The 27,696-nt window shown below is 51.1% G+C and overlaps 14 protein-coding genes across 14 annotated transcripts; 10 read left to right on the forward strand and 4 right to left on the reverse strand.

Annotated features, from left to right (window-relative positions):
- Nucleotides 1-34: 34 nt before the first annotated feature.
- N7481_010488 (uncharacterized protein) lies at nucleotides 35-1,188 on the forward strand (the record flags this gene model as incomplete). Its single annotated transcript, XM_057269707.1, has 2 exons — nucleotides 35-309; nucleotides 369-1,188. 2 exons carry the CDS (start codon nucleotides 35-37, stop codon nucleotides 1,186-1,188), a joined length of 1,095 nt encoding a protein of 364 aa, XP_057116881.1.
- A 653-nt stretch (nucleotides 1,189-1,841) lies between these two features.
- Nucleotides 1,842-4,403, forward strand: N7481_010489 (putative Patatin family phospholipase; the record flags this gene model as incomplete). Its single annotated transcript, XM_057269708.1, is given in 4 exon segments — nucleotides 1,842-2,123; nucleotides 2,218-2,586; nucleotides 2,603-3,063; nucleotides 3,128-4,403. 4 exon segments carry the CDS (start codon nucleotides 1,842-1,844, stop codon nucleotides 4,401-4,403), a joined length of 2,388 nt encoding a protein of 795 aa, XP_057116882.1.
- A 52-nt stretch (nucleotides 4,404-4,455) lies between these two features.
- On the reverse strand, nucleotides 4,456-4,806 carry N7481_010490 (uncharacterized protein; the record flags this gene model as incomplete). Its single annotated transcript, XM_057269709.1, has 1 exon — nucleotides 4,456-4,806. One exon carries the CDS (start codon nucleotides 4,804-4,806, stop codon nucleotides 4,456-4,458), a length of 351 nt encoding a protein of 116 aa, XP_057116883.1.
- Nucleotides 4,807-7,294: 2,488 nt separating this feature from the next.
- Nucleotides 7,295-7,937, forward strand: N7481_010491 (uncharacterized protein; the record flags this gene model as incomplete). The annotated part of the gene is made up of 2 exons (XM_057269710.1): nucleotides 7,295-7,583; nucleotides 7,654-7,937. The coding sequence occupies 2 exons, from the start codon at nucleotides 7,295-7,297 to the stop codon at nucleotides 7,935-7,937; spliced, it is 573 nt and encodes a 190-aa protein (XP_057116884.1).
- A 1,738-nt stretch (nucleotides 7,938-9,675) lies between these two features.
- Nucleotides 9,676-11,143, reverse strand: N7481_010492 (uncharacterized protein; the record flags this gene model as incomplete). The annotated part of the gene is made up of 2 exons (XM_057269711.1): nucleotides 9,676-10,739; nucleotides 10,852-11,143. The coding sequence occupies 2 exons, from the start codon at nucleotides 11,141-11,143 to the stop codon at nucleotides 9,676-9,678; spliced, it is 1,356 nt and encodes a 451-aa protein (XP_057116885.1).
- Nucleotides 11,144-12,678: 1,535 nt separating this feature from the next.
- Nucleotides 12,679-13,533, forward strand: N7481_010493 (uncharacterized protein; the record flags this gene model as incomplete). Its single annotated transcript, XM_057269712.1, has 1 exon — nucleotides 12,679-13,533. The coding sequence occupies one exon, from the start codon at nucleotides 12,679-12,681 to the stop codon at nucleotides 13,531-13,533; it is 855 nt and encodes a 284-aa protein (XP_057116886.1).
- Nucleotides 13,534-14,139: 606 nt separating this feature from the next.
- Nucleotides 14,140-15,513, forward strand: N7481_010494 (uncharacterized protein; the record flags this gene model as incomplete). Its single annotated transcript, XM_057269713.1, has 4 exons — nucleotides 14,140-14,178; nucleotides 14,242-14,343; nucleotides 14,395-14,538; nucleotides 14,590-15,513. The coding sequence occupies 4 exons, from the start codon at nucleotides 14,140-14,142 to the stop codon at nucleotides 15,511-15,513; spliced, it is 1,209 nt and encodes a 402-aa protein (XP_057116887.1).
- A 1,334-nt stretch (nucleotides 15,514-16,847) lies between these two features.
- On the forward strand, nucleotides 16,848-17,039 carry N7481_010495 (uncharacterized protein; the record flags this gene model as incomplete). Its single annotated transcript, XM_057269714.1, has 1 exon — nucleotides 16,848-17,039. One exon carries the CDS (start codon nucleotides 16,848-16,850, stop codon nucleotides 17,037-17,039), a length of 192 nt encoding a protein of 63 aa, XP_057116888.1.
- A 1,342-nt stretch (nucleotides 17,040-18,381) lies between these two features.
- N7481_010496 (uncharacterized protein) lies at nucleotides 18,382-18,885 on the reverse strand (the record flags this gene model as incomplete). Its single annotated transcript, XM_057269715.1, has 1 exon — nucleotides 18,382-18,885. The coding sequence occupies one exon, from the start codon at nucleotides 18,883-18,885 to the stop codon at nucleotides 18,382-18,384; it is 504 nt and encodes a 167-aa protein (XP_057116889.1).
- Nucleotides 18,886-19,197: 312 nt separating this feature from the next.
- N7481_010497 (uncharacterized protein) lies at nucleotides 19,198-20,067 on the forward strand (the record flags this gene model as incomplete). The annotated part of the gene is made up of 1 exon (XM_057269716.1): nucleotides 19,198-20,067. One exon carries the CDS (start codon nucleotides 19,198-19,200, stop codon nucleotides 20,065-20,067), a length of 870 nt encoding a protein of 289 aa, XP_057116890.1.
- A 1,282-nt stretch (nucleotides 20,068-21,349) lies between these two features.
- On the forward strand, nucleotides 21,350-22,696 carry N7481_010498 (uncharacterized protein; the record flags this gene model as incomplete). Its single annotated transcript, XM_057269717.1, has 3 exons — nucleotides 21,350-21,641; nucleotides 21,708-21,959; nucleotides 22,038-22,696. The coding sequence occupies 3 exons, from the start codon at nucleotides 21,350-21,352 to the stop codon at nucleotides 22,694-22,696; spliced, it is 1,203 nt and encodes a 400-aa protein (XP_057116891.1).
- A 1,141-nt stretch (nucleotides 22,697-23,837) lies between these two features.
- On the forward strand, nucleotides 23,838-24,666 carry med8 (RNA polymerase II mediator complex subunit MED8; the record flags this gene model as incomplete). Its single annotated transcript, XM_057269718.1, has 2 exons — nucleotides 23,838-23,962; nucleotides 24,036-24,666. 2 exons carry the CDS (start codon nucleotides 23,838-23,840, stop codon nucleotides 24,664-24,666), a joined length of 756 nt encoding a protein of 251 aa, XP_057116892.1.
- A 248-nt stretch (nucleotides 24,667-24,914) lies between these two features.
- N7481_010500 (putative monosaccharide-P-dolichol utilization protein) lies at nucleotides 24,915-25,878 on the reverse strand (the record flags this gene model as incomplete). The annotated part of the gene is made up of 2 exons (XM_057269719.1): nucleotides 24,915-25,181; nucleotides 25,252-25,878. The coding sequence occupies 2 exons, from the start codon at nucleotides 25,876-25,878 to the stop codon at nucleotides 24,915-24,917; spliced, it is 894 nt and encodes a 297-aa protein (XP_057116893.1).
- A 256-nt stretch (nucleotides 25,879-26,134) lies between these two features.
- cox10 (protoheme IX farnesyltransferase) lies at nucleotides 26,135-27,670 on the forward strand (the record flags this gene model as incomplete). The annotated part of the gene is made up of 2 exons (XM_057269720.1): nucleotides 26,135-26,266; nucleotides 26,357-27,670. 2 exons carry the CDS (start codon nucleotides 26,135-26,137, stop codon nucleotides 27,668-27,670), a joined length of 1,446 nt encoding a protein of 481 aa, XP_057116894.1.
- Nucleotides 27,671-27,696: the final 26 nt, after the last annotated feature.

Consider the following 27,696-nt stretch of genomic DNA (forward strand, 5'->3'; position numbering starts at 1 on the left):
GGAATAATCGAAAGCTCTAAAAAAGACTTGCACAATGGATTTACCCGCCCCAACTTTCTCGTTTTCGATTCCCTCCATACACGATGGAATCAACCTGGAATGTCGAGTTTATCTACCCAACGAGCTCCAAAATATACAATCGACACCAACACCAACACCAACACCAGTGACATCACGATGGAAACCCCGAGGAGCCATTCTCGCCCACCCCTACACCCGACTCGGCGGCTGCTACGATGACCCCGTAGTGAGCTTCGTCGGTGGCGAGCTTCTGCAGGCGGGCTATCTGGTGGGGACATTCAATTTCCGGTGCATCATCACCTCTCCTCTATCTGACCTCATGGATGACCAACTAATGCCGATCACAGTGGCGCGGGGGGTTCTGAGGGGCAGACCAGCTGGACTGCCAAGTCCGAACTGGAAGATTATGTCTCATTCTACGGGTTTATGCTGGTGTATCTACAGCAATTAAAAAATGCCAGTGCCCTCATCGGCGGCAACCCGACTGGGCAGACTCCTGATTCTTCTGCGCTGCCAGGAGAAGGCTACAGCGACATCCAGCTCATTCTCGGAGGATATTCGTTCGGTTCCCTTATTGCCTCTCATGCCCCGGATGTCGATGTCATACTGGAGTTATTCCGATCCGACACCAACACCGATCCGTCCACACCAGTCAACAAGATTGGCAGAGTCGCTAGGAAGATCGCTGCTGCATCCGCATCCACGCGGCACCTCTACCCATCGAATCGAGATGTCCTGGTAGGGCCAGATACAGATACGGGTACAGGGACTGCTGACGACTCACAGCCCCGCGCTTCACCACCCATCTCCATTGCTTATCTGCTCGTGTCACCTCTCCTTCCACCCGTGAGTCACTTTCTGACGTGCTTTTCCAACCTATCACTGAACGTGGGGGTGAGAGAGGGCCAGGGACGGTTAGTTCAAACCCGGCCCGACCACCAGCTGAGCACGCACAGTAGCCTGGCGCTGTATGGAGATGAGGACACCTTCACCTCAGCCTCGAAATTGCAGCGGTGGTCAGCCGAGATCGCGCGCGTGCCGCAGAGTCGGTTCCAAAGCGGCGAAATCGGGGGCGCGGGGCATTTCTGGCGAGAAGATGGGGTGGAGGCGAGGGCGAGGAATCGCTTAAGGGAATGGTTGAGGCTGATCGAGTCTGACCAGATCTGATTTGATATGGTTTGATCCTAGGTTAGGCCTGTGTGGCCACGTTGTTCTACGGGATATCATCTATATACTCCTTACTGCCCTGTGTGACCAGAGTATGTTGTGTTATACGTACTAGTAGCACTCTCTTAATAAGTCGAAAGCGTCAATGAGTGGAAGGGTAATCTTTAGCGCTCTTTCACATGCACCTGCATGTGAAGATGGATAGAGACGCGATCATCAGCAGGGTTGGACTGACCAGATGATGCTGATGAGATCCACAGGGACAGGGGTTGCCTGCAGTAACTGTGACTGTGAGTGTGACTGAATTTAGAATCTCACACAATCTAACCCATACTCTCTTCGTACCCCAGAAAATTGAACATCTTCTAAGCCGTAAACCTGAAATCGAATCGAATCCACTTAAATCCGTCGGGCCGGGGAAGTTGAAGTTGGGGTTGAAAGGTCATCGGGCGGACAAATCATTGGCCCCTCGTGACAGCCTGACCGACTCTTTTACTCTTTTACTCTTCTACTCTTTTACTCTTCTACTCTTCTACTCTTTTACACTACAAGACTTCCCCTTTCTTTCAACTTTTCCATCTATCTTTGCACTTCTTATAAAAAGGATTTTGAAAGTTCCAGTCGAATCGACCCGCCTGGATGGCTTGCTCCCGATGCACAGGCCTGCTATGACGGTGTTGGGCGACTCCACAATAGTTCATTCGCAATGCCACCAACTTGATCTTGAACACGACCACCCCTCCAATCGACCTACACCCTATCGCTCGTTGCGCAAAGCCATATCGATCCCTGCCGTCTCGTCACTAGTCAAGGGCTCGTGGAATTGGGCAGGTGAGACCTTGCACACCTATCGCGATGGTCTCTCCGCGGAGCAGCGGAAACAGCGCGAGGAGATCGAAAACCGCAAACAACTCTTCTACTTGAAGATCAAGAATGTAAGTAACACATGTCACTACTCGGGTTATCTCTTACCGCCGGCCACCCCGCGCGCGATAGGCACAGACCGATACTAACGCGATCCTACGGTAGGCTGTCACGTACGAGGAATGGAGCGAATGCGCCAGCGAACTAGACGTACTGGAAAACAACAAGGCCTGGAAATATACACTGGAGTGCACGGAATACCACCCACAACTAGTTCACGAGCGATTAAGACAGCTGGAAGACGCGCGCATTAGTTGCGATGTGAGCCGCATGCTCTTCCTCGTCCGGACGGCGCTCAGCCGCGACCTGGGGAAGATGAGCAATGCTTCTCTTTATCGACATTCGCATATCGGCACCAAGGACCTCATCGATCGATATATCAACGCGGCCCTTGATACGATAACAACATTGGTGGACCTCTCGGTACACGATCGCTGCGATGGCTTGGAACTGAAATACATCCTGAGACCAGCTGTTAGCGGCTCGACAGGCATTCGGTCGAAGCGCCCTTCTCTTCTCCGGGGGTGCCACATTTGGCATGAACCATATCGGCGTCCTCAAGGCTCTATATGAGACCGGCCTTATCCCTCGCATTATCTCGGGTGCCTCGGCGGGGAGTATCGTGTGCGCGGTTTTTTGCACCCGTCAGGACGAGGAATTGGCTGGTCTGCTGGATACCTATGCGCATGGTAACTTTGCTGTTTTCAATGAGCATGGACAAGAGGAGAATATCTTTCAGAAGACGGCGCGGTTCTTGAAATTTGGGTCCTTCTTGGATATCTCTCACCTGGCGAATACTATGCGCAACTGGCTCGGGGACATTACTTTCCAGGAGGCATATAACCGGACGAGACGGATTTTGAATATATGTGTCTCCAGCGCTGATATCTATGAGCTTCCGCGGCTGCTCAACTATATTTCCGCGCCCAATGTGTTGATCTGGTCTGCAGTGTAAGTTGAACATAACATCTACCTTTGCTGGAAGAATCAAAAAATACTAACCGTCGATTCACAGTGCGGTATCCTGCTCCGTGCCACTCGTCTTTAGGCCCTTTACTTTGATGGCGAAGGATCCCTTAACAGGCGAGGCAGTGCCTTGGAACGACCTTCATAAGCAGTATATCGATGGATCTGTCGACGGCGACCTTCCAATGACGCGCCTGTCAGAAATGTTCAACGTCAATCATTTCATCGTTTCACAGGTGAACCCTCATGTGGTCCCATTCCTACCGAAGGAAGATGGACCAGTCAGCGTAGCCGAACAGGCATCATCCCTCGTCCCTCGATGGATGAACACGATGACCCACCTCGCCAAAGACGAAATGCTTTACCGAATGACTGTTCTTTCCGAATTAGGGGTATTCCCCAACTCAATGACCAAGTTTGCCTCCATCATGAACCAGAAATACAGCGGCGACATCAACATTTACCCCGAACTCATCTCATCAAACTTTCCTCGGATATTGGAGAACCCGACGACGGAGTTTATGCAGCAAGCTTGCCTGAGCGGGGAACGGGCAACATGGCCCAGGTTAAGCCGTATCCGAAATGCGGTTGCCATCGAGCTTGCACTAGACAGAGCCATCCAACAGATGCGGGCCCGCGTGGCTTTTAGCCCGGGACAAGTCGATTTCAGGCTGCAAGAATCAACTCGTCACTCTTCCGACTTATCAATAGAAAATGGTAGCGACGGACGGGGAAGCATGCGTAATCGAAGAAGAGGTTCGCATGGCCATGAGTTAGAAAGCAGAAGATCACGAAGACTGTCTCACAGCGATCCAGCGCATGAACTGCGAAAAGCGCACAGCACGGTATCACTAGAGAACCCATCTGTCATGACATCGAACGATCCAATGTCTGCGTCAGTCCGGCCAAAGGCCCACCATCAGCGTCGATCTACAATCTCCGGGAGCGGAGCGCTGTTCGCGACTGGATCTGCTAGCGACGACGACGAGGAAAAACAGACAGAGGAGGATGAGCCACTCGACTTTTCCTTCTCCATTGCACCTCCACCGTTCAAAAATCAAACTCCCTGGGACGCTTCTTGCTATCGCGAGGAGTTGAGTCATGGCCCACGGAGCCCAGTCCGATCCCGACGATCTTCATTCTCTTCTGGCAGGTCACAAAGGAGGTCCGGATCAGGCCAACGAGGTTCACCAAAACGAGTCTTTGCACCATCGTCACGCGATATCTCCATGGCATTGTCTCCATCATCGCGCCATCAACTAAGCATGACACTGAGCATTAACCCGATCTCTCCTGACTCACTCACGCGTAAGCCGCGCTCATGATGGAGTGATGGAGTCGGGCACCGATAGAAGCATATACGAGCAGACGATATGCTCATCCGCTCGGCATGTCGACCCATAATCTGACATGCATCCCAGCGCCCTCGGCTCCGATGTGGGCCCCAAGTCCCCTAAGAAAGGATCCATGCGAGACACTGTCCTGCAAGATGCGCAGAGTTCGATCCCAATATCGACATCCCGCGTCCTTGGCCATCGGCCAATCCATTCCAGCACCGGAAGGAGATCCAACCAGAGACTGGCGCGATACCACGCCCTCTTTACAACTCGCTTTTGCACTTTCTTTTGTCTCGACCAGTCCCAGCCCGTTCCGGCTGGACTTATTTCGGGCTTCCTTTTCTTCCTTTGTCTTGTAAGGCGATAGATAGAGTCTCTTGGTGCCAGCCATAATCTATGAGTGACATGTGGCGGTCTCAAGAAGTGTATATATTGGAGACAATCCTCCAACCGTGGCGTACTATGCATATACAGCAGTTGCAGGGTGATTCTACAGTTTCTACAGTTTCTAGATGTAGGTGGGGAGTCCTTGTGAGATCGACAGCACTATTTCAAGTCAACAATACGAATTCCGCCCTTGGCGCACCGTTCCTCCAAAGGTTGTTCCTGGAGCTAAACCGTTTTCTTCTATTGTCTCCGACCTGAGCCCTGGAGGGGAGGAGAGGCCGGGGTTTACTATGTGCACTAGTACAATGCTAGCCCGTCACTAAACGGGCGTTCTGCCTTGTCCACCCTCAAGTTCTCCACGAGCCCTGCAGGAACCTGATTTGTGAGCAGCCAACGAGGTTGTTGGAGGTGGAGGTCGGCAAACCACGAGCGGGGATCATCGGCGGTGACGGTCGCAAAGGGTTTCTGGATTGCTGCACGGTGCTGCACGGTGCTGCACGATGCTGCACACCGTCACTTCCTTGCCAGTAAGGGTAACTATAGCAGGAGGGTGTACACGTTGTTGTACCTGCATGAAGTAGTTACAGAGTTCCAACCAAGTGCCTTCTATCAAACGTCTGATTTGAGCTCGGCACCTCGCACGACCCTTTACCTTTCAACGAAGGATTTCGCAGACCCTCTTCAGCGCGACTCAGGGGACGGCGATCCTTAAGCCATGGGCTCCACATCTACCGCTAAACGCTGCCCTGGTGGAGTTGGACTGCTAGGGCCCGCCGTGCTCTTTGCCGGTTTAGTCTTGGGCTGACGACGCGTGGTGGGAACCGATCCATGTTTGATACAGATTCGCGACATTCCAGACTCCCTCAGACAAAGACAACTCTCTGCCGTGACTGACGCCGAGAGGACAAGGGCCTGGAACTCGGCCAGCACAGAGGGTGAAACGCCTCTCCCGGTCAAGTCAGCGCCACGTTTCATCCTTCTTGAGCTGCCGAGAGAGCTGTTGAATGCTTTGAGCCACGATTGATATTCGCAGCTTACCTCCAAGGTTGTCATGGATACGAATATGGGATGGGGCTTTGGACACGTCGGCGTACCCCGTCCGCACAAAAAGTACGGAGGATTTATGTTCCGTTGAGATACGGACTCGGAGTCCACGGGTATACATCCATAGTATCATTTCAGAGAGCCGCCTTGCCACATCCCCGATTCAATTCCAAATGCCCAGCCCCGAGGCGAAACGCATAATACAAACTTTGGAACCGAATTGGTCCACCTGCCGATCCATTGCAAGCCATTGGCCAGGACGTTATCAATCAGTGCGATCGTCCAGCTTCTTGCCTACCGCGCGCGACTCTCATGTCCACTTTTTCTGCGAGAGAACCCACAATTCTTCTCTGCCCTGATACATGAACCGTATCAGCCAGTGTGGCGAGTGTGGATTTCATGATGAAATGATTCCAGGAGCCGCCGGTGGCCAGCGATGGAAGCCCAAAAACAAATTAGAGTTCTGATCATCTTGGTTACGCATGCAGGGATCTTGATACACAAAATTGATATTCTGGTTTTTTGTCCTTTTTGAAAATGGAAAACTTCGGATTTGCCGATGCTTTAGGCTGAGATCTATGATACTCCAGCCTAATGAACAAGCCGAATCAAAACTCTTCTTGGCCCAAAATTAAGCTCGCCGGTCTCATTCCTACTCTTGGCCGGACCCATCGGTCTTGGTGCTCTGGATAAAAATCCACATCTGGCAGGTGTCTTGAACATCTGCTAGCAGAGCGCAATATGATACAATCAGACCACCCCGGCATTTGAATATAGATGGAACATGATCGTCGCTCTACTTTCTACAATATTCGAAAGGGCTACCTGTTCGAGCAGTGTAAGCGAATGTCGATACTTGCCCCGTCTCCACTGGTGCGGCACTTGCGGCCTTTTTTTGGGGTGCTCAGCGGTTTCCATGGCAGAGGGTCGCTACTTATCAGACTTTGAAGCACTGGTGGATAATGGACCAGCCCCAGAAAATGCATGGTCGAGTCCCTTTTGGTCCCTTGTCCCTGACGGGACCCTCAGGGACATGGCTCCGCTATTTCTTTGGCGCCCTAATTCTTTTCTGGTCAAGACCGCTGAGGACTTACCCCTTCTGGGTCCCTCTGGTCTGAGAGATCGACATCCCGCCTTCTTTGTCTCCCGTGCCATATGTTGACCCAGCCTTCTAAGAGGCGAATTGTTGAGCTCATTGCCCGATCACGGAGTCTCCATCATGTTTGAGGACCCAGCTGCCTAAACAGATTTGCGGGTCAATCTGTTCAGCCACCCTAGATATAGCCCTATAAAGGATATCCTCGATCCGCCTTGCTATCATTCTTGGGCTCCTCTCTCTCCCTCTCCTAACTTTATTATACCTAGTCTCTACGTCGTTATCAAGTGTGATCACGACAACCTTCCGCTCTTTTAAACAAGTCAACAGCAAACCCTAATATCCAACAACAATGAAGTACACTGGTGTCGCCGCTATGGGCTTGATGGGCTGTGCCCTCGCCCTGCCTCAGGGTCCTCCTCCGGCCTCCGGCCTGCCTGCTCCATCAGGCGCTTTCCCATCAGGCCCTTTCCCATCGGGCCCTACCCCTTCCGGCTTCCCGACTCCCTCTAGCAGCCTCGAGGCACGTCAATTCGGCTTCCCTACCGGCGTGCCCTCTGGAACTCCCTCTGGAACTCCCTCTGGCACTCCCTCCAGTACCCCCTCCGGCTTCCCGACTCCCTCTAGCAGCCTCGAGGCACGTCAATTCGGCTTCCCTACCGGCGCGCCCTCTGGAACTCCCTCTGGAACTCCCTCTGGCACTCCCTCCAGTACCCCCCTCCGGCTTCCCCATTCCTACCGGTTTCCCAACTGGCTTCCCTGGCGAGAAGCGTCAGTTCGGTGAGCCCTCCGGCTTCCCTACCAGCTTCCCTACCAGCTTTTCTACTCCCTCGGGAACTCCCCCCCAGTGGATTCCCTACCGGAGTCCCTCCCTTCCCCACTCCCCGCGTTTAAATGATTGCACAGTATCTGGTATCTGTGCACACGCCGGACGGAGATCGCGGGAATGGACGCGGGAACTGCAGCTGAACGCGTTTTATGAGAAGGATCCATAGATGGCAATCGTTGTACACTTTTTGTTATCTGGTCTAGATTATTACCACCTTGAAAGATGAAGGTTTTTGGGTTTAGATCAGGTCGTCCTTTTTTTGTCTCATTTATTCTGATGTACGACATACGGGCTACGGGTATAGATGGATTGGATGTTTGATTGAAATGCTCAATGACAGCCACCAGTACGTGGGCCTCAATTGTTTTTGTTGACTTATCTTCAATACATTCTTTTTGCTACGGCAATTCACGACTACTTGATTCTTCGTAATGGGACTATTCTTATCATAACTACTCCGTATATCCATATGCCCTACTGTAAAATCTAGATTTACCTTGGTATCTTCAGAAATTGGAAAATCACACACCTGGGCATACGATACGTCATAGCAATCATCGAGGAATTGATAGGGGAACTTATTAATTGAGATGAACAGAATGGCTGGAAATTGCTCCACTTGGCACCTTCCAGGAAGCATCCATGGAATAAACCCATCTTTTTGAAAAGTGGCGAATATGGCCCACCAGTGCTTATTCTGGATAGCCCCAAAATTGGGCGGTTGGGGAAAAGACTGCCCTGCAGATCACCGTTTCAGATCCAAACCCTATGTTGATGCAAGAATTTCGCAATATAAGCCTTATCTTAAGTCAACATCAGATGGACCTGTCTATCGGCGGTATTTCCTTATATGTAAGCTCATAGTCTCTATGTCATTTCTTGGAGACTTTCGTCATTTCGCTTATCACCCCGCGACCATGAAAATCGGACCATCTTATTGGTCGAGCGCATATGTTCCAAATAAATCCCATAGTTTTGCATCAGATAGTCATGTACTCAGTATATTGATACGTGTCGTAACATGTTTCCATATAGTTATCGGACAGCGAAATAGGTGTATAACCAAGTTAGCGCGTGGGCAGCGCTAACACAGACATGATATGTCCGTTCGAAACAGGATACTCCTTGCTCGGAAGATTTTCAGCATCACTAACCCCAGCCATGACTAAGTATATTCCATATCTCATAAAATTTGTTTGTCACGTTAGAGATATTCAACACCGACCCCTCAATGTATCGTCTTTGTGCTTCACCGTCAATCCTAGTCGCAAAACAGTCTTAACCGAGCACACTCCCATCTACATCCAGGTCAGCTTCCCACTGTGCTACGACTGTTGAGCTCTCCCTTGGTGAAACCCACTCCTGCTTCGTTGGATGAGCAGAAGATGGTTGAAGCTGCGACAAGCAGCTGTCCTCAAGCATTTGGAGGAATCCCTCTTTGGTGATATGAATCTGGATCGCGTGTATTCTGAAACCATACCCGCTTCGCACGACACTCCAACCAAATGAAGGCTGAATCCAGATTTCCTTTTGGCTACTGAAATGGCCAAGGGGATTTTCGCGAAGTGCTCGTTGCGCATCTTTAGCCGTACATAGCTGGTACACTCTTATTGAGTTGGCGTCGTAGACGGCTTTTAGTTTTCGAGGCATAACATATACCGGATTAGAAGAAAAAAATGTTAATTTTGAAAGTTTATTTCTCAAACAGAGCCCAAGCTATTTGAGATGTGCTTGGTGAATCGGTGTTGTACGAGTCACTGTAGAAGTAGAAGGAGTAGATCGCTAAACGAGGGAAATGCTGAAGATTACCAGTTCATTTTGGCCGGCGCTCTCGATAGTTAGGCAGCAAATTGTACGTGAATCTTTTATCCTCGAATCTCTCAAGCTTATTCTATCAAATCTGTTTAAACCCAAATCCCGGACAGCAATCCATAGTCATCAGGGTTGCCCCTGCAAGCTATAATACCATCTGGCCGCACGAGAACAGCGCCATTCTCACCTGCTGGAAATAATTCTTTCCAAGCTCCCTCTGACACTTTCCAGCCATTTGAACTATCAATATGTTCAAATCGATACGGTATATGGAAATCTTCAAGAAAGTTCCACTTCACGGGAGAATTTGCTAGAAGCAAGAAATGCTGCGGCTGGAGCAAGTCTCGACTAGAGATGGTGATGTTCCCCCGCTGCAACCAAAGATGAGGAAGATGATGACCGGGGATGGTTGAGGGATGGTAGTAGATGTTATCGAATTCATCATCTTCACGAATCTGGCCGTCATGTCTTGATGACTTTCCTTCATTCTTGGTATCGACGGAAGGATAGAACCAGCCCATTTCAGTTCCGAGAGCACAGAATTCGCCATCGAGAACTGTCTGAGCACCCTGGACATCCAGCTGCTTCTTTTGATAGTCAGGATGTTCCTTGTCGAAAAAAGCATCCATAGCGGATTGATTTTCTTCGATTGATTGATTTGGAGACACACCAATCGCTCGGTCCATTGCATCTCCATGGCTTCTCAGGTTAAACAGACTAGAATAGGCGACGCCTTTAGCGATTGGTCGTCGCTCTTCTTCGTATGTATCGAGAAGCGAATTCGGGGGTTTCCAAGCTCCACGCAACGTGAACGCAAGCTTCCAGATCAAATTGAAAGCATCCTGAACTCCGGTATTCATACCCAAAGCTCCCCAGGGCGGGATTCTATGGGCCGCATCCCCAATTAAGAAAACTTTCCCTCCTTTGCTGCGGAAGTGTTCCGCCACAATGCTGCCAACGTACCAGTGACTGACGCTGCGAAGCTCGATTTTGAGATCGGGGAGTTCAAGCGTCTTCCGGATTCGACTGACCATCGCATCGGTATCGAACCTTTGCGGGTCATCTGGTAGCATTGCGCATCCAAAATACCATTCTTCAATGTCAGGGTCCGATGGGAATGGACCGAGAGGGTATAGATACCCCGATTTGATGCTACCTCCGAGCAACGGATTGATAAACCAGCTGATGAAGGCGTTGGGATTGGGATGAATAGCGGAAAGGGGGGGCATGGAAATGAGCCGAGACCATGTCAAAGATGTCTTTCTCACCTTCCCACGCGATACCCAGCTGATCAGCCATCATGCGACCTCCATCAGCACCGAGAACATAGTCCGCCTCCCAATCTTCGCGGGGGCCATCTTTGTTTTGTACCGTCACAATGACTTTGTCCGACGTTTCAATGACAGAAATAACATCAGTAGAATGTTTCAATCCTTTTGGATTCAGCTCTCGTGCCCTGTTGAGCAATATCGGCTCTAGGCGAATCTGCGGGAGAATTCTGTAAGAACAAGGACTAGCCTCCTCATATCGAGTTCGGTATTCCCCCCCCTCCCCACGCATTGCGACAGTAAATTTCCCGCCCGTGAGTGCCTAGACTGGTGTACCACGCCGTGCGACTAACGGTTTCCGGGGGTGCACTTTGGCGCATCACTTCGTCTTCCACGCCGATATGGCGGAAGATTTCCATCGTTTTCTGATTCAACCCACATGCTTTTGGATGTATTGATGTTCCAGGGTGACGCTCGAAGAGTACATTTGGAATTCCTTGAAGGGAGAGGAGAATCGAGGAGATGAGCCCAACGGGACCTCCGCCAACTATGATGACTGGGGGCATGATGTACTTGAGTGGCTTGGCTGAACGCCTGTCGTAGGCATCGGCCCCTGGTAGCCAGGAACAAAATATTGGCTACGATTGAAATTCTAGGGCTGAAAACCAATCTAGCAGATCTGGCGAAGTCGATTTTCATCATTATGACTGCCCCACGTTTCCCCATCTCCCCATCTCTCCATCTCTCCCCACCTCTCTCGGCGTGGGACGCGTATCAGCCCCGCTTCATCCTAGCTAGCCCTTTTGCAACCATGCTAGAGCGTGCTGGAAAACAATATGCCTTCTAAACTATGACAAATACGAGGACGATAAATCTTTCGTCGAACTCCGTCAGCCGAAGCTTTCAGTCTAGACTGAACGCAGGATAGTTTAGCAGTCTTCAGGGAGCTGTCAAAGCTGAATTTGCTAAAAATATCCTTAATTAGCCTGCATAATGTAGGGTTACAACGTAAAGCGGGGTGATTAATGCCAACTAAGATTCTATTCTGGGGGCCGGATCCCAAATTGATGCAGCCAATTGCTGCTAATTAAGGAACAAGTCCCTTGTCAACCCGCCGATCGCCCCGCTCCGCTGCATCCGTCCCGGCGGCAATGCACTCCAGGGCTTGATGTATTGGTGGACTGGCTAGTGTCCAGCTGCGATGCACCGCGACATGCATTCGGACTTATGCTTCATCAGCTACGCGGCGAGTAGTGCACCGCACCCGTTGATGAACAAGCTTTATATCAGAGCGCCTTCCAAAGCCCAGACAATTTTTGTCAAGCCAGTTTCTCTTTCTCTTGTCTAGTTTCAGAGGAAGTCAGATGCTCATCCTTTGACTTTCTTGTGTTTCTCATTGATTACGCCTTTGCCTGTTTGCTTTTGGTCTTTCCAGCTCAACTATCTTGCTGCATTTACTGGCTCGCCACCTCTCCACTATCTCGGACATCCTTGCTCACCAAGATCCTGGTGTGCCCAATCCGAGTGTGCACCTCGCTCTCTGTTGGACTGACCTATCCCTTACATGCAGTCATTCGTGCAGTCTAGAACGTGAAGGTCTAGGGTCGGGTTATAAGGGCTTTTGTTGATCTCTCGACGTCGGTGGCTTCCCGGGCGTTCGTCGCCCCTAGTGGTTCGCAAAATCCGAGAGATATTAGGTCGAGCTCCTCCCTCTCTTATCTTTGGGCATACACTTTATCTATAATAGAGTGCACGGATGTTATCTGCTGCCTCAAAAGAAGAGCCACTGCATATAATCGGAGACTCATTGCCCTCTCATCGTCCAGAATGAGCAGTGCCGTCACGAAACCCCTCGCCATCTTCCGCAAACCGGAGAACCCCAAGCCTCTTCACACTCGCTGGGGTGATGTTGCCATCTCTGTTCCTACCGATGGCTCATGGAACCAATACGATAATCCTCATCGGCGAGCCAAGGGGCGCCAACTATACGGACCAGGCTTTATCCCAGATATCTCCCCATCTGATCAAACCCGAAACCCGTTGAAAGATGAGGATACAGAGGATCAAAAGGAAGAAGTCTCCTCTGAGAGACCTCCTGTCTCTAGACGAAGCTCACTATCTCTGGGAGCATTGCGACCTGGTCGACTTTCCGTGCGCTTGGCATCTCGCCCGAAGCAACTAGAGGGAGAAAGCGCGGCCGAAAGAGAGAGCCGAGATGATCAAAAGCGACGAGACTTTGCCTACAAGCCAATCCGCAAAGATTATACTGCCGAGGTCACCGATCAACCGGGACATATCGGTACTCGCTTCCGGTACATCCCCACGAACGGCACATACCTCGAGGACATCCCATCGCCACGAAGTCAATCAGCACAATCTTTTCACAGTCCTCGCGAACGACGGGACTCTTTCTCAGATCCATTCGATGCAGCGGACCGTGGTCGCAAATCCACTATAAGCAAAGAGCCTTCTGAGCAATGGCCCCCATATGTGGAGGATGATTGCCGCAGCTTGCGGTCTAGTATTGGAGGTAGCTCTGACGGCTCTGGCTCCCGGCTCAGTTTTGGCCTGCCTCCCAGAAGACGGACCTCGCCATTTGTGGCAGCCGATCGAAAAAGGTCTTCCTCATTGAAGCCAATGACTATGGCTATGGTTCCTGACCCTGAGGATCTTTACGAATGATAATGTCTCAGTAAATATATGAAGACCGGAGAAATCCACGACTCTCTATTTATTTGTTTTATTTTATTTGGCTTTGGGTTTTTATCATGGCGTGGGAGTACAGAATGTCGGCATTAACAGGCGTTTGGTAGGCTTTTCATTATATTTCGGTTTCACCGAGGGATATTTCAACATCCAGACCCAAATTGAATTCTTCGCGAATTATAACTTTTAAAAATCTAGTACGCTTAACTTCAAGCGCGAAAATAGGGTTAGAACGGAGCGTATTTCATTCTATGTTCACATTGAGCTTTGCTTCCACAGCTGACGTCAATCTGATCGAATTTCCATAAATGAACCATAACTGAGCACTTATCTCGTGGCATCTATTGGTGGGTGCAATATCCCTCTTGAATCCTTTGTAAGTCTAAGTATAATAGAGCCTCAAACGAGAGTTACCTACAGTGGCTAGATGGTCACCATGACGGCAGAACGGAACTCGCCTCGTAGCATCAAAGGGCTATCTCTGCGACACCTCTCATCACGTTTGAACATTTTTTTCTACCTGTCGAAAAAAAGATATTCATTTCCTGAAGCCACATAAATCTTATCTCACTGAAGGCTATCATGGTGGATGCTGTGGTCCAACTCCGATGTGGGGTAAAGGTAACGATGTCCTCCCAGTCATAGGAAAGACATGGTCGACCGTGCTGAAACTCTTCATAACAGAATGACGATTGGGGAAAGAAAGGAAAGGATTCCGTGGTCGCTCAATTGTGGTCTAAAACACCGGGCTCAGGGCGGATTGATGAATCGCAAACATACTCCGAGGTCAACTTCTTCCTGTGTCACCATCCATAATTGGTACTAATATGACTCTAGATGTGGATGGGAACATATCCATCTAATCCAAATTATCTCGTCTCTAGTGGTGAACAACTTGGGGATTACTTGAAGAAGAATCCCCAGCTGGTGGGAAAATCAGTCCTGGATCGATTCGGACCGGAAATTCCATTTCTACCCAAGGTACGAAGTCATATAGCCCCAAGCCTATAACTCCTCCAACTGAAAAGTCAGATCTTATCCTTCAGCAAAGCATTGCCGCTCCAAATCCACCCGGATTTGACACTCGCCGCAAAGCTTCACGCAGAAGACCCCAAGAAGTACGGCGACACCAACCACAAGCCCGAGATTGCTATAGCGTTGTCCAAATTTGAGCTGTTCGCAGGCTGGAAACCACTCAAAGACATTCAAATGCTATTCAAAATTAACCCGTTGGAGAAGTTCGTTCCACCGGGAGAGTTCAATGACGAGACGCTTCGACATGTGTGCATGAAACTACTCAGTGCTTCCCCAAGCACGGTGGCAACAACCATTAAGGAACTGCAAGTAATCCCAGAGGCCCATTTTGGACCAGATCCATACATACCAGGTCTCTTAGACCGACTCAGCAAGCAATACACCGAATACGACAATGGCAACCTTGTCGCAGCTTTACTCATGAATTATCTGACCTTAGGACCTGGTGATTCAGTCTTCGTCCCAGCCGACAGCATTCATGCATACTTAGAAGGGGATATTGTGGAATGCATGGCCCGATCAGACAACGTAATCAATACCGGTTTCTGCCCAGCTACGGATCGCGACAGAGTCGAGCTTTTCGGACGAGCTCTCTCATTCATCCCACATGACGCCCAGGGTGCCCTCCTGCCCCGAAAAAAGAGCGACAAGGGAATGGACGGAAAAACGGACGTTTACGCACCCCCGATCAGCGAATTTGCGGTCTTGTGCACTTGTCTTGGGGCGGGTGAGAAGGAGACGCACAAAGCCATTCTAGGCCCTAGTTTGATGATCGTTACGAAGGGGTGCGGGACCATGAAGATCCCTGGGAATCAAATCGTCGAATTGAAGGAGGGATACGTCTTTTTCGTTGGGCAAGGCGTTGCGTTGGACTTTGGCACCGACAAGGGACTGGCGGTCTACCGCGCATACGCGGAGTAAACCAACGGAGCATGCGAAGTATGTAGACGGAAAAGTATGGAAGAATTTCAAAAGGATCCACATCAATTGATTAGTTACCGCTGCCCAGACTTTTTGAATCGGGGAGTGGAGCATCAAGTTGGTCATGTTGCAGACAAGTTGCGTGCTGCTTTGTTTTCCTTTCTGTATACCTGCATTGCGCTCGAATCATCGTGGGACACACGGCGCAGCAACAGCAGGGTCTGACCCCACCGGAGTATAAACCGGAAAGGATGGCAGTTGGTGTTAGATTGTAGTACCGGTGCTGATTCGATTGATTCCGAGGCGCTTACCACTGGGCCAGTGAGAGGCGCCGTTTGGTGTTGGTTGATTGTGGTTGGTCGACATGCAGGAGATGCTTCTGTAGCGGTACGCGATGCACAGCGGGGTCGGACTCGGTGTGAAAACAAGGCCTAATCGAGGCTAATGCTGGCTAATTATGGGCCTTTTTGATCTATCTATAGTCCGTAAATTACTATCTTTAATTCCGTTGCTGAAATTGGATTTAGACATCTCACTTGAGACCAGTTCCTTTGTGGCAGCTAAAGCTTCGCGCGCGGGCAGCCTCGTATAAGCATATAAGCATATAGCATATATCAATCCCACAATAACAGTATCCTGAGGAAGCTTCTCTTCATTTTCCACAGATCACCAGGGCTGGCCCACGGTTGGGAACGTAGGCTGGTACTTGTTTGGTGTGCACCACAATCCCTGCATCGGCTTCATTTCAACTCCGCATTGTCATTAGTTCTCTCTAGACCGGGATATGAGTCTTAGTTCGACACTCATCACACGAGCTACCCTGAATTGCCCTGGTGTCCCCTTCTCCTCCTCAATTCAATTACTTGGTGCTTTTCATTGGGCCATTGCCGGTAGCCGGCATCCCTGCCAGTAGGTACCCGGCATCGCTTCACCATTTGGAGGATGGTGATAATGCACGCTAACATTTTCCATCCCCAAACTAGTGACGGGCCTGCTGTACCTTTTCTCCAAGAAGGAGCGAGCCAAAAGAAAGAACCAACAGGCGGAGCGCGCCGCAGAGGTCCAGGTGCCCCCTGCATATAGCCGAAGAAACAACTATCATGATCATCCACGATCGGCCCATCCTCGGCCACTCTCGTCGTTTGCCCCAGACTATCGCCAATCGCAGTATTTGCCGCGAGCCTCGATGGATCAGCCCTCCCTGCCAACGTACGATCCGTCCAAGTATCAACCAATAAGACCTATGTCAACCCCGAGCGCCGATCCCTACACATCCTACACTACATCTACTAGTAGGGGCCAACCGTCCCGTCTTAGCAATGTTCATTACAACGATGGCCGCTCATCAATCACAATCCAACGAACGGCCGATCAGTCTGGGTACTCCACTTCGACTGCACGACGGCAGTCTGCCATGCCCTTTCCGGCTCATGTCTCTGAATCGCGGTCCCGATCAGGAGAAGGCAGAGAACGAAGCGCTTCAGAGCCTATGCCACAGGAAGGCACACGGGGATCCCGCCGGGTGAAGCCGGTGTTGTCACGACTTATCACGAATTTTGGTTAAATTAAGTGATAGAGTGGTAGGGTGATAGGGTGATAGGGTGATGGGACTATGGGACTAGGGGACGATGGTATGATGGGATCATGAGGGAGGGACAGGGGTATCTTCCTTTGATGGACTCTACTCCTTCCAAGGTTTTCTTCATTTTTACGACTGTCATGAGCAAGAAGGCGTTGGGCGTTAACCCCTGGCAGGGGATCATTATGATTCTCATTAGGATTTACTCGACAAAACTCAAAACAGAAATGAATATTTATTCCAAATAGTTTGAATAAAGGAAAGAAAGGAATAAAAAAGTCCGCTCCTCCAGAAGGATTGCGTCTTTTAGCCTGGCGCTTGTCCACCGAGCTGCTCCGTGCACGAGACGAGCAATCTAAAGTGAAACCTCGACTCCACGAGAGCTTCGTCCGTCAAATCACGACTCAGAATCTCCACTGCTCCCGCGTCGATCCCCGCAATGTGAAAGATCGAGACTGCCCCTCAAACAGACGCCTGAGGCCTGTGCCTCTGTCGATCGTGCATCCAGTTTGTCACTTGGCCTTTCCCACTTCCCTTGTTTCCCCGTGAGAACCCCATGCATCTAACCCCCTCTCCTCGCTGCAACCCTCCAACCCCCGGCGCCTAAAGATAAGCTCCCGGAAGACTTGCCACGAGGACCAACGGGACGATCTAACCTTGTTGTCTTTCGAACCAAGATGTCCCTTGATCCAAGGCAGGGACTGTGCACGGCGGCACTGAGGATATCCCACCTTAACCTACGGAGTATACACCAGACAAAGAACTCAAGATGAGAGCGATTCCCTGCGCATGAATCTCTCGGTCGACTTGATCTCCACTCACCAGCTCCTAAACCCACTCCGTTGCAGGGATTAAACTGCGCCATGGTGAAACATGGACGCTTTTTCGTCAACGTCGACGCGGATCCTCCTCTTCGCCCCGCCCCCTCTTTTGATCCCTGTCAACGAGCGGACCTTTTTTTTTTTCGTGTAGTATGTGCAAGAGGCTCGTCGTGGAGAGGGTATGATTGGCAATTATTCCGAGAGCTGTGTCTGCGCCTTGTCGCTCATGAGCTTTGCCGTTGCACATGCCATGCTCCTGCGCAGATGACAAGGGGAAGGGACTATCTAACAACCAATCCTCAGCCACCCCGTCACGTTGCTACATACTATAGTACTTCCGGCCGAAGCCTGATCGTCACTATCTCTGTGCATCGATCCAGTTTGGGGGGCTTTTGGAAGCGTCGTACACAGGCGCAGATCCCAGGACAAGCGCCATGCCAAGACGACGGTGGGCGCCGTGCGTCGAAACTATGTGCAACCTATGCCTGACTCGCCATCATGTTCTCTTCGACTGCATCCCGGGGCGCCGAGGAAAAACTGGCCTTCCATGTCATAGCTAAACGAACCAGGGACAGGGATTTTGTCCCGCATCGTCCACTCGTCTTGGCCGGACCCCCTCTTAGTCTCCTGCAAACTGTACACAGCACATCCAACATCTGCAGCCACTGAATAGCCCCCAAACTTCATCCCACTTGTGACCCGCAGGGCTCTTTCATCCGTCCGCTCTCTCGCGCTTGCAGCTAGCCCGTTGGATGACCGAAGAAGCGCTGTTGACTGTGACGGAAGAGAAAGGAGCACACATTTTCCTTCGTCCCAAGTGGCGGTCTTGGGACCACCGCCAGAGGGGTTGAACCATCCCATCGGGCCCTGGTCATCTTTGCTCGCTGGACGATTTGGATTTTCCAACCCCAACCCAACCTGCGAAGCATCTTCAGAAGATCTTTCCCGCTTTCTTCTCGGGGCTACAGACATGCGGCGGTTGGCTAGTCTTTCTTCACACACCCGTTTGCTTGATATAACTTTGACTCATATGGGCATCTTGCGTGTTCTTCCATTTTCCTTCGTCGGCCTACTTTTGTCTCTGAATCAGACTCGCCATCTCTGACGCTGAAAACACCGGTTCCCTACGGAGGGAGTTTGATTTGCTTTGGGATGAACACCGCGTCGGGGAGTGGTCAGTCCTCCCTGTGATTCGCGAATAGACATTCTTTGTCTCCCTTCTCTCTGATCAGGAGGGTTTTCGCCCCGCTCTGGGCTCCCTCCGGGCTCGTTTGGGCTCCTTCGATGAAGAATCCTCTCAAGGCCATGGCGAGCCTCATGAAAAAGTTTAAGCGGAAGCGCAGACTTTCCTCCGAACTTCATTCCCGTTGGGGCGATCCTGCAATCAGCTATCCGACTCAAGGATCATGGAATCAACGAAACCAGCCACCGGGCTTTTTCGTCAACGCCCCCACTGGATTACCTCAGAGTCCTCGTCCTGCAGAACCACGACAACACATCTCATTAGACCATAGCCAGAGTCGCGATTCAAATAGCCCTGCCCCTCAATATACCCCAAGCGACGCAACTCGCGTCGATTCCGTTATTCCAAAGGGCTACTTCAACGAGAACATCCGTCATCGTGACAAGGGCCATAAATCACCAGCCCTAGGGCTAGGGATTGCAGGAACCCGAGATGAACGAGATGAACCCAACGGTCATAATGTTGCAGTTGATGACGACGAGTCCTGCGATGAGGATGATGAAGAGCGAGACATTTTAGGAGATACAAGGGGAACCGCAGCACATCACATATATGCTACCGGTGATGCATCACGTCTGCCATACCGAGAAGACTACGATTCTTATCCAGACCACGCAGCCAAATCCCCACCGCTATCTGTTACCTCTCGCATGCGCCGCATCAGCACTCAAAGCTCTATGACAGAAAACTCGTCAATTACTGGCCCTGCCAGCTCTAGAAGAACGAGCTATACAGCCGCATCTTCGGTCTCCGCACCCTCTCTCCCCCCCGACACCCCGCGTTGTGCAGTACACGCTCATTATGAAAAACGAGTCGCTCCTCGCCCCAGATATCGGACCGAGCCTGCCCCAGTCCCAGCCGTGGGCGTAGGGCAAGGGATGGTGCCCTCTTACGATGAACTCTACGGTTAACGGGTCAAATTTCCCTTCCTACATAAATTCACAATTCTTTGTTTGTTCTGGTGGTAATGTGTTTAGAGACTGTTTGTTTTATTTTCAATGTGGGAGGTAACTCTGATTTTTGCACTTCTCTTCTTCCTCTGCTTCTCCTGGGGAGCTTTGAGGCCCTCGGAGGTCTGGCCAAGAGCACCCTCTGCCCTCTGCTGGGTTTCATTAATGTTTACTCCACAGACATGAATGTGATTTGTATTTCCTACATCTTCCCATGAATGTATTCATTGGCTACTTCACTACTAGCGCCGGGTCCCTCCGGCGTTCCTCCAAGGCTGTTTTCTGCTCAGGCCTCGCACGAATGAGTTCTGACTTGCATAAATATCCGTACCTCTACCATAAACCATAATTTCCGATGATAGTAGCAAAGGACTGGCATCAGAAAGAAGAGCTAGAGAGAAAAATCTGGAATAATCCTAGGATTACACTTCGAAACAACCAAGGTATCTGAAATTCAGTGTCATCTCCCTAGTTTGTACTTTGTACACTCCGTCCCCACTTGTCCCGCAGTATCACCTCCCTTGCAAACACTTGGTGCTTAGTTTCAACTGTTCGTCTAGAGGTCTCCTTTGCGTCATGGAGCCTCTGCTCCGTCCTGATTCTCCACCTTGCCCAGCCACCAACGACTAGTGGCGGGGCTGTAGCGAACACCCGTCCGTGCTGCAGCTTGCTGCAGTCCGAGTCACAGTCACAATCGACTAGTGCCAATCACATCGCCAACCCCATCACACTCGTCACGCCCCAATGCAATCCACTACGACAATGGCTGGGCTTGCCTCGTCCATTCGGTGGGTCCCTCCTTGAGCAAACCACAGCCACTGGGCGAGCAGCTTTAAGCGCCGACATTGCAACGTGCGGGGACCGACGGTGATTCGGCACACTTCGTCTTGCCCAACACCAAGCTTGTTCACGCTGCAGGACTAGGAATTCCTCTTTCTCACTTTCTATCCCCTTGTCGCGAACGGAGTGTCGGGCGTTGGGCCTTTCCACTCGATCATCCCACCCATATCGAGAAACCAGCTTGACTGAAAAAGAAGCTCTCCCTCTCGCCCTCCTGTCTACACTATCCCCGCGCCCTGAAGCTGAATCATTACCATCTCGCTGCTGCTTTAGTCTCCTTCTTTCTTCTATGAAAGTGTAATCACCGACTCTCGGCGTTAGGCCATTCAATCGTCCTCGTCTCCAGTAGCGGTCGCACCGGCACTGAAGCTGTCGGGCTCTCGTCCCTTTCAGCTTGTTCAATATGTGTCGATCCGTTAAGTCACGATTCTCGAGATCGCTGACCACGTTTACTGCGATCGTTTTTCTCGCCAATGTCTTCCCCACAGTTCTAGGATTAAGAACCTCGCCCAATTCGCCATGCGCTGATGTCTGCGGCACATCGACCAACACGACCACATCGTCCGAGATCGCCTGCCTAGACTCTCAGTATAGCCAGAAGAAAGGTCAGACGTTCGAAAAGTGTGTCAGTTGTCTGCTGGAGAGTAGCTATGCGGATCGAACGAGTGGAAATACCGATGTAAACTGGGGGCTCTGTATGTTGACCTGGCTGCGCCTGTCGGTACAATGAGCAATGACAGGAACTAATCATGCGATGCCAGATAACCTACGCTATGCAGTGTCCGAGTGCGTCTTTGGCTATCCTGACTCATTCTCCAATATCTCCTCGCCCTGCCCAGTATCCTGCGATCCGATCCGTCCTGCCGTTGAGACCAACATGAAAGATCCAAGTCCGGAGAACTTCAATTCATGGTGCGGAACATCGACATTCGCCGATAATGTCGTGAACTCGTGCGAGTTCTGCTATAATTTGACCGCTACTCAGAACCAAAAACAAGTCTACCTAGCCAACTGTACGTTGCGACAGCCACAGGGGAGATAGATTCCTCGGGATACGAACCGAAATAGAAAACTGACCTGATTCTCCCCAGACCTCGAATCCATCCGTTACAACTGCCACTTCGAAACCGTAACGGGCAGCCCATTCGACATCGCTCCATCGCGAATCTTCACATCCGTCCTCCTCCCCTCCAGCATGTCGCTCAGCACTCCCGGCGCCACCAACTCTGGCGTGAATCTCCCTCTTGTAATAGCCCTCCCAATCATCGGATTTCTCGTGATTCTCATCGGACTATCCGTATGTTGCTTCTTCTTCATTCGATGGCGACGCAAGAGCAACCGTCGCGGCCGGCACCAAAGCCACATGTGGAATACACCTCAGTCGAATCAACAATCCTGGGCCGCGGAAGAGATGTATGCCGCAGGTTTTGGGGGAGGTGTCGGACATGGGCTGGGCTTTGTGGACACGGATGGCCGTGGACATGAGGTTGGCTACGGATACGATTATTCCGATCAACCATCGGCAAGCCACCAGCACTTTCCGCAGCAGTATGCGGATCACACGAGTTATTCCGAATATTCAAAGGGCGCTGCTCAGCAGCAGATTACCGAGGATATTCCCCTACAGTCGCCACCTATTCCTCAGCCTTATTCGATGCAGGGTGGCTTGCAGTCGCCGCCTATTCCTCAGCCTTATGCGATGCAGGGTGGCTTGCAGACGTATGACCCCGATCAGAAGCGGCCGTTGTAAATATGAGCGAGGCTAGAAGCTGGCTGCTGGCTGCTGGCTGCTGGCTGAGTCAATTTATGTATCTCATCGCTAGGGTCGCCATCTTTGGTAAAATACCCGTGGACGTGGCCCTCGATTAGCCCTATCGCTTAGGCTTTGTGATATGATCCGAATAACTTAATGATTGGATTTTGTTGGTGTTTTCCATGGCGTTTGTCTTGGCTTTCCATATATCCCAGGTTCAGCATCGTCAGTGCTTTTGAATACCTAGTTCTCAAAAGCAAAGTCATATATCAAACACTTTATTCTTCCACCGGATGGTGTATAAGTAGTAAGGACTGTGGAAAATATGAATAGAAATCTGAACATTTCTGCATCGAAAAAAGATCATGGAGTTGTAGAGTCTACCCCCCCAGACGGCACCAGCAGCCCTATTTATCCCCTCCCTGCCCATCCACCCCCCCATGCAGAAACAGCTGTAAAACAGCCCAAATTCCCAAAATAAACAGATCAACATGGCAGATGGCATAAATGGAGTTCACACAGGATGGTAGGACCCGTTATGGTGAGGGTTCAAGGGGGTTTGGGGTGCTCATGCGCATTCTCGTATTGGTTGAAATAGTCTGGCTGTGTTTCATCAAGCACCGCCAAGGGTTCAGGGTCCAATGGGTTAAGTTTGGGTGATGCGTTGGCGTAAATGAGATTATTTTTGGATATTTCTATTGCTTAGCTTGTCTTAATGCTCGTGCTAAAATTGTTGGAAGTATTTGCCCACCGTAATTCCGAGGGCTCAATTTATGCCGTGCCAGCCTGAGTGCTTAATCGGGAATCGTTACTTAAAGATCTCTGGATAATATAGTTCCAAGTTCAAGTTCAAGTCTCGAGCCTGAGTAGCGCGAAACTGGAATTTTGAGAAAGCTAGAATATTCACAGCATAGTAGAACCTTGACATAGTAAAAATAACGAGGAGTGTAGCTACTACCAGGACTACCAGGACATAGCTAGTACTATATACTAAATAGTACGAACTATTGCTGACGTCCACGGAAGCTTCCAAGGTTCGATCTCCGCACCGCCCAAACCACACCCACTCCAACCAACTCCAATTCACCGCAACTCCACCTTTCAAGTTCCTTTGTCCACCTCCCACCCTGCCCTCACCATGGCGACCCTAACCAACGACCAAATAAAAGTCCTCGAACAATCCCGGCAGCGACTAGCCCAACTCACCCGCTCACTGGGCTCTCTAATCGCAAGCCTAAACCAAAGCGACCCGCTCCCACCCTGGTGCGCATCCCTCCATGACAAGCACAAGCACACCTCCCGATTCCCTAACAAAAGCAAACTTGAAAACTCACAGGTCCTCCCTCCAATCTCAAGCAAGCATCATCTCAAACAACCTAATCAGCGTCTCCGAACAACTCTCCGACCACCGCGATCTCCTCTCAACACTGGTAGCCTATCCAGGCCCCGAATACCCAGGTCGCACACAAGCCAACACCCTCGAACAACTCCTTCGCACAAAACTAGACCCCCGAGTCGAAGACTGGGTTGAGCGCGGCCGCATCGCAGGAACAGAGAAACCACCACCCGACACCTTCGCAATCGCGAATCCGAGTCTCGCGGCGACAGCGGCGCAGAAACAGTTGACGGAGGCCGATCTCGCGGAGTTGTGGGAGTGGGCACCCATTGAAGCAAACGAGGAGGCTAGACGGAGGAATTGGGGTGGGAATTTCACGCTTGAGGAGCGGGAGGCGGGGGTTCAGAATGTTGTTACAGGGTTGAGGAAGCAATTGGAAGATGACGAGGAGGAGGAGGATGAAGAAGAGGACGATGAGGGCGAGGATGAGATGGAGATTGTCGGTGTTCATCGGAAATCTGGAGGGAATGGGGTTGAGTTTGATATTGCGCCTCACCATGCGCATCCCGTTCAGCCGGTTGTGCCGTTGAGTGATATCTTGCGGTATATGACTACGGGTCGCATGTCCTAATCACCTGCTTCCTCTTGCATATCCTGGTATGGAGAGTATCTTTGGTGATGTCTTTGGGTATCTATACTCTCCTACGCCCATGCATCTACATGACACACATTGAAGACATGCCCGGAGTAAGTTAGTGCAGCGAAGGAGTGAGTGGCTGCATGTGACTCGGAGAGCCAATTGAATCAATTGTAAAGCATTACTAGGAGTATTAAATGGTTTCAAAAAGGAAGCGCAGCCAAGTCCAACTTGATATTCCTCTAACCCCGTCGGCGCGTAGTGGGCGTCTTGGAGCCAGGCCTGGGCGATGCTCCCGTGCTTTGGGCAGCAGGAGCCTTCTCAGTAACCTTGCCGCGAGTCGCCTTCTTTTGCGGCGTCGCGGGGCTGTTCCAGTAGTACAACATCTGGGTGGCGAGGATCACGTTGAGGGTGAAGCCGGCAATGAAACCGTAAAGGATCAGCTTGTCGTCAACTTCTTGGAGAGTAGTAAAGATGCGGGAGAGGGAGCCAGCGAGGTAATTGAAGACCTATAGTAGGATAAAAAAGTTAGTTTCATCACTTCTGCAGGGTTGCGAGGACAAATCTGCGCAAACTTACCGCAAATGCGCTCAATTGGCCGGTTCCACCTTGGCTCCAAATGGTATAAATTTGAGGGGCCTTGCTGGCAACACCGAGAATACCAGCACCGGCCTGCAAGTACGACATAGTCTGGGCATCCACGAGAGTTTGATCAAAGAGCAGGGCATACACGGCGGCCGCGACGACCGCGACGAAAGTTGCAGCTGCGGCGGACCGACCAGCAAAGGTCAGGACGAGAACACCAACAGCAACATCTTGGATGGCGATAAGAGCTGACTCGCCGTATGTGCTGAAAGGGAACTGGTTGCGCACGCCGTAGGAGAGGGTGATGAGCAGACTGGCGGTTTCCAGGGCGTATGAGACGAAGGAGACACCGGCGGAAGAGCGCGAGCTAATAAGCTTCAGGATTTGAGGGACCTTTACTACCGCACTGGCGCCGACAATAGCAATACCAAGGGCTTTGGAGATTGCGAGGGATGTGCAGGCCGGGTCCTTTGTGAGATCGAGGTCGAGGAGGAGTGCGCTGTGGCAGGGCGAACCGATCAGCGAAATGACTGCATCATGGACGGGCTCAGGGATCGCATCGACGATGGGACGGAGGATAGGCTGGAGAGGAGCCACGACAGAGTTTTGAAGGACATCCATAGTGGAAGTAGGGTAGTCCAGGGAGTAAAGTTGGGAGATATGACGGTGTTGGAAGTAGAAGTAGAAGTGGAAGTAGAAGTGTTGTTGACATTCCCAGAAAGTGCGGGTTTGGTCCGTGCGGCCACCGGGGAAACTTCCACTTCGTCCACCACTTTTCTTCCTTTCCCTCTCGAACGAGAGAGATCGACCGTCGCGCCATGCTCCCTTTACGTTCTGCCATCTTGAGGCCTATGCCTCGAGATGCGCTAATTTGTTCATGTTTAGGGAGATCCGGAAATCAATCATCCAGCGTTCGGCGGTTCTGGTCCTCATCGCACCGCCGCACTGGCATCGCGGAGAACCAGGCCTCTTCCCTTCTCCAAAAGACATATTTCTCAGGAAATCGTTTGTACGATAGTACGGGACTCAAAGGGGGGGGTTCATTTCCTCATTCGCCTCGCTCAATTCCGACCAACCTGGGCAATCTTCCACACCTCAGCCCACCAACCAAACCTCCGCAAACCCGGCCGGTTCAACCGAAACAGTGACTTCCGAGTCAATTGCGACACAAAATACCCCCGATGAACTCCCACACCGACGGAGGAAACGATTGAAGGAGGATGGCTCTGGAAATGGCCAAGCAGAACCCGTCATACCACCCGATGCGTCCGCGCAATTGTCGAACCTATCGTCCGCCCTCCCCATCACCTCTCTCAGGCGAAAGCTGGCTGCCTACTTTGCCCTAACTAAACCTCGACTATCCTTCCTCATTGTTCTCAGCACTACTTCTGCATACGGAATGTACCCGATCTCCTCTCTCCTCACCCTCGACCCAGCCATGACTCCACTCCCGACACTCTCAACCTCGACTTTGACCTTTATATACTTGACAGCTGGCACATTTCTATCATGCTGTAGCGCCAACACGTTGAACATGATGTTTGAGCCGAAATATGACGCATTGATGTCGCGCACGCGGAATCGCCCCTTAGTCCGCGGGCTGGTCTCGCCTCGTGGAGCTCTGCTCTTTGCAATTGCAACCGCCGCAACAGGGTTGGGTCTGCTTTATATTGGAACTAACCCGACGACCACCGCTCTTTCTGCCGCCAACATTTTCCTTTATGCGTTCGTCTATACCCCGCTTAAGCGAATCCATGTCATCAACACCTGGGTCGGTGCCGTCGTTGGTGGTATTCCACCTCTGATGGGTTGGGTTGCAGCGGCAGGCCAGACCGCGACAACTGGGCATGACACATGGCGCGACATGCTGTTCAGTGAAGACAGCATTGGTGGATGGTTGCTCGGAGCTATCCTTTTTGCTTGGCAATTTCCCCACTTCAACGCTCTATCCCACACCATTCGTGATGAATACAAGGCTGCCGGCTATCGAATGCTCGCCTGGGTGAATCCCGCCCAGAATGCGCGCGTCGCCCTCCGCTACTCTATCTTCATGTTCCCCATTTCCATTGGCCTGTGGTGGGTCGGCGTTGTTGGCCACGGCTTCCTTGTTGGAAGTACGTTCGCCAACGGCTGGCTCGTTCGTGAAGCATATGGTTTCTGGAAGCACCAGGGTGCCCAGGGAACTGCGCGTGGTCTTTTCTGGGCCAGCATTTGGCAACTCCCCATTCTCCTTGTTGGTGGCCTTGTAACCAAGAAGGGATTGTGGGATGGTGTTTGGCGGAATATTTTTGGCCAACCGGAAGAGGAAGATGATGAGTATGTGTATTATGATGAGGAGGAAGAGAGCGCAGTAGAGGCTGCCGATAAACCCCATTCGACGTCGAGTCGGGAAAGCACTTTATCCACTGCGTAGTAGGAGCTGTGTGAACCCGGATTCTG

Source organism: Penicillium waksmanii, assembly GCF_028829765.1.
Source record: "Penicillium waksmanii strain IBT 27052 chromosome Unknown utg000009l:1.0-4314994.0:1.0-4318279.0, whole genome shotgun sequence".
Lineage (NCBI taxonomy): Eukaryota > Fungi > Ascomycota > Eurotiomycetes > Eurotiales > Aspergillaceae > Penicillium > Penicillium waksmanii.